We start from the raw sequence: 17,016 nt of genomic DNA, 5'->3' as shown, positions 1-17,016 counted from the left end.
ATTCTCAGTTCTGAACTTATGCAAACCAGAAAACTGATGAAATAGGAAATGTACTGTCTATGTTATATAGTTTTATGGTGAATGTAAATGCAGACCATTACATCTGATTATAATGCATGGTCTAATAATAAAGATCAATGCCGAGTTTTTCGCTTTGGATTTTAATTTGTACCGCTCAAACGGTAATTTATTGTAAATTCACATGTTTTTGCACGGACCCAGTTGAAGCACGGAACCGGAAGTACAGCAATCACAACTTCCACACGTGTGAAAAATGCTTTTGGGCTAATTTAGTTATTATTAAACTATTCTTGTTTTTACGGAATACTTTAATAACATTTACAACAGAAGGCAGTCAAAGTAAAGCACCAAGTAAGTGACGATGGCTGAGATAGTCCAACAGCGGATCGAGAATCGAATCCCAGAGTTGGAACAGTTGGAGAGAGTGGGACTGTTCAGCAAAAAAGAAGTCAAGTAAGATGAAAAACACTCTAGCTTAGCTAACTAGCAATGTTGGCAAAAATCTTTGAAGTTGTATTAAATCCGATTAATTTTCCAATTACAGATCCATGCTAAAAAGGGCGACAGCTTTAGAATACAAACTGCATCGATTGATCATAACCAAAGTTGACTTCATTGCATACATTCAGGTGAGTGCCAAATACCAGCGAATACAGCTTGAAAATGTGAGTATGGGCAATCAAAAACAATAACAATTTATTAATCTGTTTTATTTCTTTCAGTATGAAATCAATGTATTAGAGCTGATAAAGAAGAGAAGATCAGTAAGTTTTGAATCTCATATTAACTATTATATACATGATTTGGATTTGTTTCATTGGTTCATTTCATTTTGTAGGCTACACATTTGCAGCTACAAGTTGAATTGTGGTATAGGCCTACAAATAAAGAGAATAACAATTAGGTAGATTAACAAAACAATGAAAGTGATGTTGATGAAGCCCGCTTCGGAGAGTTCCGCCGTGTGCCAGCTCATGGCAGACTGGTGCTTCTGGCAACCCATTGGTGTGATGGTGATGCATTTAATTTGGCTTGCTGGCCATAATGTTGTCCTCAGCCTATCTGTAGCCTTCCTGTGATGGAGTTGGCTTGGTGGCCCTGATGTCATCCTCAGCTCGACCTCTCTGTAGCCTGGACTTGTGCACCCACTTGGGTGATGTCTCTGCACTTATTACTATGGCACAAAAAAGCTCACCACACATCAATCCAGAGCAGTAGTCATCCTCACTACAACCACTCTACCATTTCCACAATGTAGTCAGGTCTTATAAGGAAGAGCTTAATATAAGCCTAGTTGTCTGTTTCTGAGGTCGGACAGGCAATGTTCCACTTTTTAATTTAATTAGAAGCCGGTGCTGAGTCTGATGCGTCTTTTAAACGCAAACGTTAGTCGGCAGCTAGCTATCTAGCTAGCCTAAACAAGCAGACTTGCCATCACTCGTGGGTAGAAACAACCAGATATATATCCAATCAACACTCAATGACTTATCAAAAAAAAAAAACACAAATTAAAATCCAAAATATACAGAGCTCTCTGTTTGGCTGCCTTACAGCGCCATGGCAACGACAGAATCCACTAATAATAATATCCACTTTCAGTATCATGCTATAGTTTACAACCAATGAAATCCTGCAAATCCACTTGAAGTTCTATGGAAATATTTAATATCTGTATCAGGAGTTCATATTTGTTCCTCATCATGTTTCATTTTTAAGCGCATCGGCTATCAGTTCAAAAGAGAGGAGATCGAGTATTCCATCATCTCGAGGATCAACAGCATTTTCAGAAGGGCCACAACTAAATGGAAGGTACTGTACAAGCCCTATATGACCTAGCTATTAGCTACGGGATGTTGAATATATCAAACAGCTCTTTGCAGAAGACACCAAAGAAGTCAATGGACAGACACATTAGATCTCCTCTTTTTGCAGGATGATGTGCAGTTGTGGCTCTCTCACATTGCTTTCTGTAAGAAATGGGTAAGTTTAAGTTATCTTTGGTTCTTTACTGCTAAACATTGAAAAAATGTTGTTCTGGTGCTGAAACGGTTATTTTTGTTATCTCCTCAAATAGAACACAAAGGTTCAACTCAGCAAGGTGTTCTCCTCCATGCTTGCCATTCATCCTGAGAAACCAGGTAGATTTATCATCATTATACTATGGTGACATACCACGTCAATGGCATATGTCCTTGTAATATACACTGAGTGTACAAAACATAAGGAACACATTGTTGCACCCCCCTTTGCCCTCACAATGGCCTCAATTCGTCAGGGCATGGGCTTTACAAGGTGTCAAAAGTGTTCCACAGGGATGCTGGCCCATGTTGACTTGTTTCAAGTTGGTTGGATGTCCTTTGGGTGGTGGACCATTCTTGATACACACAGGAAACTGTTGAGCGTAGAAAACCCCAGCGGTGGTGCAGTTCTTGACACACTCAAACCGGTGCGCCTGGCACCTACTACCATACCCCGTTCAAAGGCGCTTAAATCTTTTGTCTTGCCCATTCACCCTCTGAATGGCACAAATACACAATCCATGTCTCAATTGTCTCCAGGCTTAAAAATCCTTCTTTAACCTGTCTCCTCCACTTCATCTACACCGATTTTGAAGTGGATTTAACAGGTGACATCAATAAGGGATCATAGCTTTCACCTGGCCAGTCTGTCATGGAAAGAGCAGGTATTCCTAATGTTTTGTACACTTAGTGTATAATAGTAAGCCATTTAGCGTATGCATTTATCCAAAGCGATTTAGTTATGCGTGCATACATTTTACATATGGGTACTCCTGGGAATCAAACCCACTACTCTGGCATTACAAGCGCCGTGCTCTACCAACTGAGCTGCAAAGGACCACTATCTACACTACACAGGGTCCTATCATTGCCCCAGTTGTTTGAGTGGATGGCAGCCTAGTCAGCAGAATCATTGATTGCCTCTCCTTTCTCCAGCCCTCTGGATCATGGCTGCCAAAAGCGAGCTGGAGGACAGAAACATGTCAGAGAGCGCCAGACACCTGTTCTTGCGTGCCCTGCGCTTCCACCCGGAAAGCAAGAAGGTCTACCAAGAGGTACAGAGTGGCATTTGATTTTCAATGAATTGAAGAATTACCATATTTTGCTCGAAGCTGAGATGCTATGGAAATCTAAGTGCTGTGGTAGCAAACATGAATGCTCACAAAAGCCTAAATGTAGCAGGACCACTGTTAAAACCCCCAGGATGATTGATACCTGTGTCTCTTTCTGAACAGTACTTCCGTATGGAGCTGTTGCACGCTGAGAAACTGAGGAAGCAACAGAAGGAGCTGGAGCAGGCTGAGATGGACGTGGTGAGTACTCACACACACACACATTTGAGTTTCTTCTTTTGTACTGGGTCACTGATTGTCCTCTTCACTCTACAGGGAGAGTACGAGTTCTCCCCTGAGATCATGAGTGGCAAACTGGCCGAGTTGGTGTACAGAGATGCTACTGGGAAAATCCAAGGTGAGCTGTATTCCATCGCATTGTATTTGTTCTATGCCATTTGTATTGCCTAACAGTCATCTCATATGTCTACTTTGGTTATTAAGAGAGTAGAGACAGTGTTTTGGAGATGTTAATGGTTTTCTCTGTGCTGTCCACAGGAGCCGATTTCATCCTGTCTCTTTTGACCATCGCCGCCATCTTTGACTTCACTAAAGAACTACAGGACACCATTATACAAGAGTACGGCTACATTTTGGGTTGCTGATCTCTGTATTCATTTTTCAACATGACACAAAACACACTGACCATGCTGAATGTCCTGTCCCAGCCTGCAGAGCAAATACACAGACGACTCACTGACGTGGGACTTCATGGCCAAGCGGGAGCTGGAGGCAACGGTGGGGGAGGAGCTTCAGACAGCCAAGGGGCGGGCCTCTGACATCGCCAGGAGAGAGGAGCGCTGCTGCCAGGTCTACGAGGAGGGCCTCAAAAGCCTCAACACAGGTACGTGCACACAATAAACAGAAAGGCACACATCAACACCGGTACGTACACACAACCAACAGAAATACACACAACCAACAGAAATACACACAACCAACATAAATGCACACATCAACACCGGTACGTACACACAACCAACAGAAAGGCACACATCAACACCGGTACGTACACACAACCAACAGAAATACACACACCAACACAGGTACGTACACACAACCAACAGAAATGCACACACCAACACAGGTTAGACAGAAACGCAACACATTACAAGCACACGGGTAAGACACAACATGAAACTTTTAACACAGGTAGACATAACATAATGCAAATAAAGACCTCAACACAGATAGACACAATACAATAAGTACACAACTCGACAGAAGTGACGTGTTGGATGAAGTGTAATGGAGGAGGTTCGAGGACTACGTTCGTGATGGGTAACCTTGCCTGAGACCTGAAAAGTTACATTTGCTTCCAAAACCTAGGCGGGCTAATGCCGTCATCTGGGGTCCAGGTGACACTGCTTCAAATCATGTTGGGCATTTTACTCTTTTTTTGTTGTTTGTTTTACTGTTCGAGTACTCGCATGAGTTTCCTGGTACTCGAGTATTCTGTATGCCAACAGTGCGCAACAATGCCTAATTTATCATACAGATAAATCCTAATTGTTAATTGCCCAATATATATTCAGTCAAAAAACAAGTGCCATTTAAGATGTTGAAACCGTAATATCAACTGGTTATATTATATTGTGGAAGACAATGTTAAAAAAGGCAGTAACCTTAGGGGTGGCGCTTGCTTGTAGAAGCCCTCTGTTAGGAATCAAAAGGACTACGTAAAGATGGGTTAAGTAAATAAATATCAACTGAAATTGCCCCATATCTATTCAGTCAATAAAAAAAAACAAGCCATTTGAGAATCATTAATTGAAACAGTAATGAGCTGTGTTAACTGCTCGGCTCTGGTGGGATCTCAGCGGTGCTTTTCAGTGACAGTAGATGCGGTGCAAGATTGCTGCTGCTTGTCCCCTTCCGAGAAAGTTTCTTTGCGCTTGATAAGCACGATTTCTCATGGTGATAGTTGTGCTATGACAGGAGAGCTTGATATTTGCATTGCAAACTATGCAATATACTTCCAACCCATACTGTGTTTGGCCGCCATGCTGATGGTCCCCATTTCACTCTGTGCCTGAACCCCCCCCCCCCCCCCCCCAGCCAATCAGAAGCACTTGCCATCAAATATTTGCCATTTATATTTTAAAATCTTAAATAAAGAAGTTGTAATGTGATAGTTAAACCCGCTCTCTCAATATAACACATTTTAATATTGAGAAGTTCTGAAATAAATGAGATAGTTTTACCGTATTTGAAGAAAAAATCTGGTTGAACATCATGTTTTGATGTCTGTTTGTGTACTCGATTACTCATGCCCATCTCTACAAACACCATGATTGTTTTCCCTCTGTAAATGATGAGTAGGGCTGTGGCAGTCATTACATTTTGTCAGACGGTAACTGTCATGCCAACTGACGGTTAATTAACAAACCCGTTTAGCATCTCCAGGCCTCCGCCTTTGGAACAAATTTCAACTAATATACACCATCACAAATCCATAATTTATTTTAGGCAGGTGTAAAGAAACATGATATGAAGAAAATGTAATTCAGAATAATATATTAGCAGCTGAATAATATAGTAGCACTGGTATCCTCTGCTTGTTGTGGCAACCAGTAAAACTCTGCTTTCACACTGGATTGCATATAGAGATGTCTGGGCTTTTAAGAAAACTTTCACTCAACGCATCAACCACTGTTTGAGGAGCATCCTCTCGCTGCGTGACGGGTCGTATTCCTCTCAAACTGTATGCCATGGTGTCTCCAAACCTGTTTCCTGCCTCTACCCAGTGCTTAATTTGGGAAACCAAGTGAAATCTATTCAGGAACATCAAAAGTCACGTTTTCACAACAAAACATATTTCATTAAACTGCCGACGGCTCCTCTCTCTGCTCGCTGGAGAAAGGAATGAGGGAGAGAGGAGGAAATGGAAACGCACGGTGGTGAAATATTCTGTAGCTAAAGGTAATATGTCAGCCTGTTAATTATAAAAAATATTTTTTAAACGCCATATTATTAGGTTATTCAAAATCCTAATAGTATCAAATACAAATTCACTATAATTGTAGGCCGCCCTGCACAATCAATGAAGCAACACATGGCCTGGGCCAGTGTTTCCCAACCCTGGTCCTCCAGTACTCATTTGTATTGTAAACCTGGACAAGCACACCTGATTCAGCTTGTCAGCTAATCATCAAGCCCTCAATGTGTTGAATATGGTGTGTTTGTCCATGTGTACTGTTGGGGTTACACATGGACCAGGCTTGGGGGAACACCGTCTTAGGCCTATACGTTCTCTCCCAGACTGATGGAGAGAACGTTTTAGAGCGTAACCAGTCCATCCAGTATGCATAATACTGCAGTCCACACTCAAAATGGATTACTAGAGTTTGTAGCCTACACCAATTACCAATTATGTACCAAGTAAATCTTAAAATCAGTTAAAAAAATAAAATAAAATGTTTTTCTGCTGTGCTTAATATGCAGTATTGTATAACTGCAATCAATTTTTTTCAGCCTTGCGGTCATATATAGGTCTATGCATATGGGTGTTCTACATGTGACGTCTTAAATGCTTTGCATGAATCAATCATCACCTTAGAAAGCGCTGTCCCTTTTCGTTGTTTGGCTTTGAAACAAGATCCACAACGACCATGTTTTCCACTGTTTCAATCTGCTGTTGAACTTCTTCAAATTGATCGATCATAGTGAGGTCAAACAATGTAGCCTACATTTGCATTCATGTCAGAGTGATTAGAGGGACAATGGAGCGCTTGAGTACCAGGCCGTTAGCCTTCTGACATTGTTAGCAAGTTGGGTACTACCAACGCATCGGTGCCTTTTTCATGTACAGAGAGCATAGGAGGAGAGTACCGTGACTCAACTTTCATGTCGAATTTGACTGCGGTCATGACTCATGACTGCCAGTCACGGCAACAACCCTAGTGATGGGTGGTCTCTCTGCTGTGTTCCAGAGGCCATGTGGGCGTGCTACGTGTCCTTCTGCCTGGAGAGGTTCAAGAGGAAAACCAACGTCCAGGAGCTGAAGGAGAAGGTTAGCATTTCAAACCGTGACTATAATTGCCGATGAGCACTTTTTTTAGGGAAGAATATTGATAGATTGATGATCTAGTATATTAGTGAAATTAGTGTAGGGTTTTCTAAGACTGGAATCTGGCCTGTGTGTGTGTGTTGGCATCCCTCAGAGGCAGGAGAGGCTGCTGGCAGTGCTTCAGCGTGCCCACGACTCCTCACTGCTGAAGGAGGACTTCTACAAGAACTGGGTAAGAAGATGTCTTATGGCAAGAGTAAATCTAGGACAGCAAGTGTATAAACATAGGCTTTCTAACGTACAAACATACAGCATAGCAACCAATAGGATACATGAGGTTCACAACATGTAACGGTTTCCTGTGCGTGTGTCCCTCCATCGGTCTGTTCAGCTGCAGGTCTTACTCTCATCAGGAGACTCGGAGCAGACCGCTGCGGTTGCCATGGCAGCCACCCAGCGCTACAGACAATCTGTGGACGTGTGGTGCCTGGCCCTGCAGACGATGGTGCATCTGGGGAGTGGCGCCACAGGCAAGCTATTCCAGGACGCCCTGAAACACGTGAATCCCAAGGTACACACACACGGTCACTAAGGGCTGCTGTGAAAGTGGGGCAGCTCCAACTCTGTCCCAGATAATTTCCTACAGCATATTAACTTCATCAAATGACTGCTATTCCCTGCTAGAAACCAGTTCCAATATGACTGGAAGGGCTCAATTCAATCAAACCCCCCAGCGCAGTATTTACGTGGTAGTTCCTTTTCCCGTGGTCAAATGACATGACAGACAATCTGACAGAATGGCTTCAGGTACTGTTAAACCCCATTACTAATACCAGGTAGACTTTCCTTACAGGTAAATTCTTCAGGTACTGTAAAAACCTATAACTAGTACCAGGACTTTGTTGATTTCACGTTCGTAGACGTTGAACTGACATCTGTGCCCAGTGGGTAGTATGTAGTAGAGCTGGGATGATAAACCGATCAATTATGGACACCGAACATACCGATCACTTTTCGTCATGCTAAGTAGCCTATACTAGAGAAATGAAAAGGTTTGCTAATATGGGTGATTGTTTATGGGGCAATTGATGGCTACAATCAAACTAGTAGTAGTAGTAGTTTAAAACAACTGTTCCACATTGTTATTAACATATCCTTTTATTTATTGTTATTGCATCAATTCGGGCAATTTATTGCAATATGGATCTTGTAGCTAGTCTATCAATGTTATGACGGGTGTTGTGCAATATAAGGGGCGGCTAACGAGAAGGGGCTGACTGTGAGGGGGCGTATGGTCACCTTCCAATTCGTTATTTAATTATGTAGTCACAAAGACCTATTTGATCCGGGAATGTGAGTTGCGAAATAATATAGTAAAATGTAAAAAACATTTTGACTAAGATTTATGAGAAAGGGAGTATGTTACAAAAATGTTTGGGGCGGCAGAGTAGCCTAGTGGTTAGAGCGTTGGACTAGTAACCAGAAGGTTGCAAGTTCAAATCCCCGAACTAACAAGGTACAAATCTGTTGTTCTGCCCCTGAACAGGCAGTTAACCCACTGTTCCTAGGCCGTCATTGAAAATAAGAATTTGTTCTTAACTGACTTGCCTAGTTAAATAAAGGTAAAATGTAAAAGATCTGAGTGTACTTACCGGTAACAATTTTCCAGCCCAGCAACCCATGAAAAGATTCTATATGTAAAAGAAGCATCTTACTTGATGTTAACCACCCTGGTCTTGTCTGTTGACAGTTGAGTTTGCCCTTGTGGCAGCTGCAGGTGGAGTGGAGCATGACATCACAGAGCCCAGAGGAAACTGAGGCCCTGTTTCAGGTACAGAACCAAGCCCAACCTCTCAAATTACATTAGTTTATGACATTTTAATACAATACCAGTTTACACTTGTGATAATTCAAAGCTCTGTCCAGACAGTGATTTGACCAAGCTTTTTCTGGTTCTATGTCATTCTTAGCCTCCATTGTGTCATAGTGCTAAAGCAGTAGTGCCTCATAGGCTGTGTTTACATAGGCAACCCAATTCTGATCTTTTGACCAATCACATCAGATCTTTTTCAGAGCTGATCTGATTGGTCAAAAGACCAATATGTGTAAACACAGACATATTTCCCTACATACAATGTCTGGTTGGATGAGAATTAGTTGTAACAGTTCGTTTCTCCTCTGCTCTCAGAGAGGTCTGCTGTCTGTGGTGCCTGCCGTTTCCATGGAGATAAAGGAGAAGTACCTTGACTGGTCCTACAGGGCCGGAGGCTACAAGAAAGCCAGGAAGACCTTCACAAGGTACTGAATATGAATAGTACTATTAGATTATTCATTTCCCACCAGTTCTGCATTGTGAAGGCAATCATTACAATGATGATTCTAATTCACAGTAGTTATTTTGTACAACAAGGTATCCTCGTTTAGATGACTTATTAATACGCATTTAAGTTCAGCTTTTTGTAGAAGGAAAAACAAAGCTGTACCTTTTCTTATTTTCCAGTTTGCATGAGAGCCGGCCCTTCTCCAAGGCCTTTTTCACCAGAATGATCCAGGTGGAGAAAAATCAAGTGAGTTGAGTCACAATGGATGGGGAAACAAGAACACATGTCCATGCTCTAACAAATGTATGTTGTAACCAACCAAAGCATAGTCTCAAACTAGCTTGTTGTTCCAATATTGCCACGTATTGTTGTGGCTTTATGTACAAAATGTTGTATCGAGGGATTACCTATTCACTACTGTTAGGATTTTGTTCTCAGATCTGTTTGTCCTGTATAGCCAACTCCTATGGTCGTTGTCAAGGGTGGTGTACTAACTGGAATGGTGTGACTGTTCTTTTAGGAGACTCCCAAGATGAGCAACCTGAGGGACTTCTATGAGAGAGCCCTGAGGGAATTTGGCTCCACAGATGATGGTGAGATTCTGAAAAGCGCATTCAAAGCAGGCCATTTCAAGTCCCACAGGGATCATTGCATGTCAGTTGCTACACTAACAACTAAAAGACTTCCAGTAGGCCAGTAGAAGAATGAACAAGACACACATGGTTGGAACTACAGGGTTTGCAGGCTTTTATTCCAGCCCAACATTAACACACCTGATTCAACAGCAACTTTGATTAGCTGATTGAGGTGTTTTAGTATGGCATGCATATAAACCTTTACTTCCATGTAGTTTTCTGGGATAAAGTAAGTTGAGATGGTCACTCAGGACTGTATATGGCTTTTCCCCTCCAGATCTGTGGCTGGAGTACATCCGAGAGGAGCTTGGGCCCAGCGGCCAGCCAGAAAACTGTGGGATGATCCACTGGAGAGCCATGAAGATGCTGGAGGGGGAGAGTGTGGAGAGATTCACTGCCCAGTACACCCTGCTGCAGACTGGACACATCTAGAACACACCTGACCCGGAAACTGCTTACTGCAGTTTGGATGAGTAGGTAGAAGTTGATCTAACCACTGATACAGAGTCAGATATATTTGATCAACCTAATGGTTAAGGTTAGGGTAGATCTGTGGTTAAGGGCAACTACATAGAGACAGGGTTAACAAGCTGTTCTGTTTTTATATGACAAGTTAAATTTGTACTTTACATTTCCTTGCATTTTGTATACAACGTGGTGTTTCATGCAAGTTTACAACTTGAATAATTTCATTATGAAGATAGTTATGTTAATGTACACATCAGTAAGAATGACATTATGTATTTACAAAACATTAACTTTGTCACTGTTAACTTGAAATAAAACCATGAATAGTCTCCTTGGTCAGGGTGTTTCTACAGTGTTCTGTCTGTAGGTCAATATCACATTGTAGCACATGGGATTATCATTATTCTGTTTTAATAACCAGTGCGTCACATGACTACTTACATACATGTGAGTATTATGACCCTGTCCCTGAACGACCCCTGACTTGCTTACTCAGATTGGAGCGTAGGGATGGCAGTATGTCCAATCACCAACCAGTGCTTTGTGAAACCTTTTCTTGATTACAGAGTAAACAGATTTTGCTCTACACAAGACTTATCTGCAGTCAGAACATTGCACTCTCCTGATCCTTCGTACCATTAAAGTGCCTTTGGAAACTATTCAGGCCCCTTGATTTTTTCCACATTTTGTTAGGTTACAGCCTTATTCTAAAATGTAAATAGTTTTACCCCCTCAATCTACACCCTACCCCATAATGACAAATCAAAAACAGGTTTTTAGAAATTGTTGCTATTTTATTCAAAATAAAAGTGAAATGTCATTTACATAAATATTCAGACCCTTTACTCAGTACATTGTTGAACGATTGGCAGCGATTACTGCCTCGTCTTCTTTGATATGACGCTACAAGCTTGGCACACCTGTATTTGGGGAGTTTCTCCCATTCTTCTCTGAGGATCCTCTCAAGCTCTGTCAGGTTGGATTGGGAGCATTGCTGCACAGCTATTTTCAGGTATCTCCAGAGATGTTCGATCGGGTTCTGGCTACTCAATGACATTCAGAGACTTGTCCCGAAGCCACTCCTGCGTTGTCTTGGCTGTGTGCTTAGAGTCTTCGTCCTGTTGGAAGGTGAACCATCACCCCAGTCTGAGGTCCTGAGCACTCTGGAGCAGGTTTTCATCAAGTATCTCTCTGTACTTTGCTCTGTTAATCTTTGCCTTGATCCTGACTAGTCTCCCAGTCCCTGCCACTGAAAAACATCCCCACAGCATGATGCTGCCACCAACATGCTTCACCGTAGGATCCTCGTTTAGATGCCAGGTTTCCTCCAGACGTGACGCTTGGCATTCAGACCGGAAAATTTTGTTTCTCATGGTCTGAGAGTTTTTGGGTGCCATTTGGAAAACTCCAAGCGAGTTTTTTTACTGAGTGGCGGCTTCCGTCTGGCCACTCTACCATAAAGGCCTGATGGTGGTGCTGTTCCTCCACAGGGGAACTCTGAAGCTCTGTCAGAGTGACCATCGGGTACTTGGTCACCCCCCTGACCAAGACCCTTCTCCCCTGATTGCTCAGTTTTGCCGGACGGTCAGCTCTAGGAAGAGTCATGGTGGTTCCAAACTTCATCCATTTAAGAATGATTGAGGCGACTGTGTTACCTTGAACTTCTATGCTGCAGAAATGTTTTGGTACCCTTCCCCAGATCTGTGCCTCGATACAATCCTGTCTCGGAGCTCTACGAACAATTCTTTTGAGCTCATGGCTAGGTCTGACATGCACTGTCAACTGTGGGATCTCATTTAGACAGGTGTGTGCCTTTCTAAATCATGTCCACTGTCAACTGTGGGATCTCATTTAGACAGGTGTGTGCCTTTCCAAATCATGTCCACCCGGGAGGCCCCACAGGTGGACTCCAATCAAGTTGTAGAAACATCAAGGATTATCAATGGAAACAGGATGCACCTGAACTCAATTTGTTTTCTTTATTATTTGTAACCCCTTTTTCTCCCCAATTTCGTGATATCCAATTGTTAGTAGTTACTGTCTTGTCTCATCGCTACAACTCCCGTACAGGCTTGGGAGAGACGAAGGTCGAGAAGCCGCACTGCTTCTTAACCAACCCAGCCGCACCACTGTGTCGGAGGAAACACCGTACACCTAGCGACCTGGTCAGCGTGCACTGCGCCCAGCCCGCCACAGGAGTCACTAGTGCGCGATGAGAGAAGGATATCCCTACCGGCCAAAGCCTCCCTAACCCGGACGACGCTAGGCCAATTGTGCGTCGCCTCATGGACCTCCCGGTCGCAGCCGGATGCGACAGAGCCTGGGCTCGAACCCGGAGTCTCTGGTGGCACAGCTAGCACTGCGATGCAGTGCCTTAGAACACTGCGCCACCCGGGAGGCCCCTGAGCTCAATTTCGAGTCTCATAGCAAATAGTCATGAAAAACAGAAACCATATTTACATATCTTTTTTTTTTATTAGTAGCAAAAAAATCTATGAACTTGTTTTTGCTTTGTCATTATTGGGTATTGTGAGTAGATTGCTGAGGAAATGTTTTTATTTAATCCATTTTAAAATAAGGCTGTAACTTAACAAAATGTGGAAAAAGTCAAGGGGTCTGAATACTTTCTGAAGGCACTGTACATTCACACAATGATCCAGGAGGTGATTAAATGTTTTGTTGCCATGGAGGCCGTCTGTCACCTGTAAGTCACATTTGATTTACCTGAAACATTCCATTGAGGCCCATTTTGGCAATCTGAACAAGATGATAGGGCAAACATTGTGTATTCGTCATATTGTAGCAAGTGAACAATTTAAATGAATTACACAACATAACATTGCACTTAAACTGCCATAAATATTTTAAGTCCTACAATGTGTTTTATACCCTTTTAAATGTTAAGAGTGGTCATTACTGAAACATTTATAAACAATGTACCAAAACATTCAGATTGATTCATATTTTACAGGTAAGGATGCTTCTAAATACTCTTTCCAGTGACGTAACCTTCACAGCTATAGCCATGTTCAACTAACACCATGAAATGCCACTACAAAGTCTTGCATTATAAGACTATCTACAATGACTTATTTTAGCAATCAAATAAACACGCTTTAAAGGAGTTGTATCAAAGAACATGTACTGTACTAAATGGCATTCATGGCGACCAGTGTATTGACCTTTGAGTGCTTCACAGAAACGCCTTCTCCTACAGAGGAATTCACAGGAGAACCTTGAGGCCAGTTTTCTACAACAAATAAGGCCTTTTGAGAATACATTCAGCCCGTCCCATGATATTCCACTCTCCCTTACTGGGTGATATAATAGTTAACCTCTAAGTGAACACTTTCATCTTCATGACCAAGACTTCCAATTATAGACCTGTATAGACTGTTGGGCTGGCACCTAGTACAATCATGGTTTTGAAGAGGGAGTTTCCAGTTTTCCAATGCATCATACAGGCGGGATAAGCAATTAGAGCCAACATGAAAACCTAACTAACTAATAATGTTATTCCATCTGGGGAGTGAAACCACTTGAGGCATATTAAGGCAGTCAAACCTAATGATAATTATCATCCCTTTAGTGTGTTATTAGATTACAGTCTGCAGGTTGAGTCGTCGCTGTGGTTTTAGCATCCCCACATCCAGAGATGGGCAGTATTCCTGTTACATGTCATTGAAATTCATATTTCATTTGCTTTTGAGTATTTTGTCATTTGTATTTCACTGGCCTGAACTACAATCCAATGTAGTTTGTAACATACTTGAGACCTGTCATTTATATTTTCAAAATACATTTTCTATATCCTTTTTATTTTATAGCGGTTCAACATTTGGAGGCCCCCTTTCACCCTGCATTGGTATCAGAAGTCACGGCACTATGGTGTGATATGAGTGTCTGCTGAATGAACAACATGTAAATGTACAAATGTACACCTGCAAAGCATGCTGGGTATTATTGATGAGCTCCGCCCACAAAATAAGGCCAATAATAATACCAAGTGTGCTTTGCAATTATTACATTTTTACATTTAGGTCATTTAGCAGACATTTATCCACAGTGACTTAGTCAGTGCATTCAACCAAGGTAGATAAACAACCACATATTACAGTCATAGCAAGTTAAATGTTTTTTTGTTTCTGTTACTAAGAATATTGTTGTAGTGAAGGCATGTACTTGCAAATGTATTTTGTATTAAAGAATTAATCATTCTAAATACAATTCTTCACAAAAGTATTTTGTATTTTAGTTTGATACATTGGTCTTTAAAGTAACTTGTATTTGTAAAAAGATACATTTTCATGCATCTTTTGCCCATCTCTGCCCATGTCTTCATCTTCCATGGGTGCAAAGTGAGTGAAACCATTGACTCCCTGAGACACAGTGTCCAGCAACACCCCCGCAGTAGAATGGTACAATTGGCAGCCGAAATAAAGGCCAAATAGCAAAAACTTTTCTAGTAGCCAAAATCCCTTATTAATCAAGTCCTCCTCAATCTAATCCATGTAGGCCGGTAGGCCTCTCCAGGGCTCTGGATGACTTTCCAGACCCACACTCTCAATGCTTCTGATCACTCTGGTAATCCTGTGTTGTCCTCAAAACTAGCCTCCTGGGCCCTGCGTGGCTTCTCCTTCCTCACTCCCCCTCAGTGCTTCCTCAACAGTATGTAGGTGAAGAGCACCACCACTCCAGCGGTCAGCGCTGCGATGACACACTGGTGAATGGTGATGACGGTCTCCAGCGTGTGGATGCGCTCCTCCATGGCGCTGGTGTGGATGTAGTCATAGACGGAGGCACCGATGCTCCACACCGCCCACACAGCGTCCACCAGTGCCTTCATAGTGGGGGAGACCATTGGGAGGCTGCAGGGCGCCGCTGAAGCTGGACCCCAGCCTCATCCGCCGCTCACGGGCCCCACTACACGACCCTCACTGGGGGGGAATGAGAGATAGGTACACACAGGGCACACTATGGTGACCTTTGACCCCTTAAATGGAGGTCATATGGGCAGTTGGAAAGAGGAAACTGTGAAGTAGCTCTACATACAGGCTCTTTGAGCCAGTTTTCCTGACAGGTGATATATCTGTGATTGTTCAGGCAATTTATCAATATGATATTCATTCATCATCCACAACATGTTATGATTGCTGTTTTTCTAGAATAGGTATCATTCTCATCTTTAACCAGCTGTTACATAGCCTTCGAGACTAACACCAGCTGACTGTCTGACATCAGGGCACAGATATAGCCTGTTGGTCCCTCCTGACAATCTTCATCTTAGTAAATAAGGGACGTTGCGATGGAATAAAACGATGAATGTAAAAATCTAATTTAATTAGTGATGAGTTCCCCACGAGAAAACAACTCAAAACTGGGACCAATTTGAATAGCCTATGTGCGCAAATATCGAGGCGCCATATTCCTAAACTTCTATGGCCTTGTAGCCAATGGCATTTAGCAAATATTTAACAGGACATGACACAGGAAGGAGATAAAATAATATTGATTGCGATAATTTACTTGGCCAAAACAAGTGCTTTTTAAAAAACCGCATCATCAACATCATCCTTTGGTCGAAACTCGAGTCAAAGTTCGCCAGCGCGACATTATGCGACTATTACACACACACGAATAATACTCACCAAGGGATTGGAAATGCTATGCAAATCGTTGTTGGAATAAGGATGAACATCCGTATCTGTGGTTTATAACAATTATTATTCAGTTTAGAATAAATCGGTGGCGCTGTCTCGGTGTTGCGACTGTGACATTGCTCCTGCGCAAGTGCGTCATTACGCACAGAGAGTAGGGCGTGCTCTTTGGGTTTATTCGTTCTTGTTACTACAATAATCCTCAATTTGTTGCCACGTGGAGTCGCACCACACCACCAAAAGAAGTAGGAGCGCAGGAGAAATGACGGGCCAATATAATAATCATCTAAAATCTTAATATTGCCTAGTGCCAAGCTTACATCAATTCTAAGCTGTTTCTTAATAACGGCCACTATGCCTACTAGGCCATAATATGCGAATTTTATGACATTATTAGGTAGGCCAAATAAATGTATCATTCGGATAAGAAAGAAACCACAGGAATGTGTCCAACCTTCTTTCGTTGTGTTGTCAATAGTGTGCCAATTTCTATCGATGTCTACTCCATCAATAAGTAGCCTATAACAATATCAGTTAAGTGCTGCGCCCAACCTTGGCAATGGGAACCTATAACTTGGAGACAAGACGAAGTGACGCGCTCAAAATAACCAGGTTACCACTTAGCAGAAGTCCATTTTGGGGAGGTCCCAGCACAAGGGCGCAACACAATATATCTAATCCTTTCAGCTCTTGGTGTTGCCGTGGTCATATAGCCTACAACTGGGCAAAAACATCTGCAAGTCCGTTTAGAGAATGGATATTTTGAGTGCCGTCG

At 42.3% G+C, this 17,016-nt stretch overlaps 1 protein-coding gene and 1 long non-coding RNA gene across 2 annotated transcripts; one reads left to right on the top strand and one right to left on the bottom strand.

The window, feature by feature from the left end:
- The first annotated feature begins 210 nt into the window (after positions 1-210).
- LOC109888769 (UTP6 small subunit processome component) lies at positions 211-10,913 on the top strand. The gene is made up of 19 exons (XM_020479945.2): positions 211-474; positions 566-650; positions 744-785; positions 1,738-1,830; positions 1,954-2,001; positions 2,096-2,159; positions 2,976-3,094; positions 3,275-3,352; positions 3,428-3,509; positions 3,650-3,731; positions 3,820-3,995; positions 7,084-7,163; positions 7,315-7,392; positions 7,552-7,731; positions 8,911-8,991; positions 9,349-9,458; positions 9,661-9,727; positions 10,002-10,074; positions 10,394-10,913. The coding sequence occupies exons 1-19, from the start codon at positions 383-385 to the stop codon at positions 10,546-10,548; spliced, it is 1,785 nt and encodes a 594-aa protein (XP_020335534.2). The 5' UTR covers positions 211-382; the 3' UTR covers positions 10,549-10,913.
- On the bottom strand, positions 10,205-17,015 carry LOC116374870 (uncharacterized). The gene is made up of 2 exons (XR_004210879.1): positions 16,233-17,015; positions 10,205-15,521 (listed from the first exon to the last, which is right to left on the bottom strand). It is a non-coding gene; the product is annotated as an uncharacterized LOC116374870 (long non-coding RNA).
- Position 17,016: the final 1 nt, after the last annotated feature.

This window comes from Oncorhynchus kisutch, linkage group LG1, assembly GCF_002021735.2.
Source record: "Oncorhynchus kisutch isolate 150728-3 linkage group LG1, Okis_V2, whole genome shotgun sequence".
In the NCBI taxonomy this organism is placed as follows: Eukaryota; Metazoa; Chordata; class Actinopteri; order Salmoniformes; family Salmonidae; genus Oncorhynchus; species Oncorhynchus kisutch.
Note: the sequence above shows the minus strand (reverse complement) of the source record. Positions and strands in the feature narration are given on the sequence as shown.

Coding starts and splice junctions, on each gene's coding strand:
- LOC109888769 (XM_020479945.2), top strand. CDS start 383: ATGGCTGAGATAGTCCAACAGCGGATCGAGAATCGAATCCCAGAGTTG. Junction 651..743: donor ACTTCATTGCATACATTCAG/GTGAGTGCCAAA, acceptor TATTTCTTTCAG/TATGAAATCAATGTATTAGA. Junction 9,728..10,001: donor TCCAGGTGGAGAAAAATCAA/GTGAGTTGAGTC, acceptor CTGTTCTTTTAG/GAGACTCCCAAGATGAGCAA.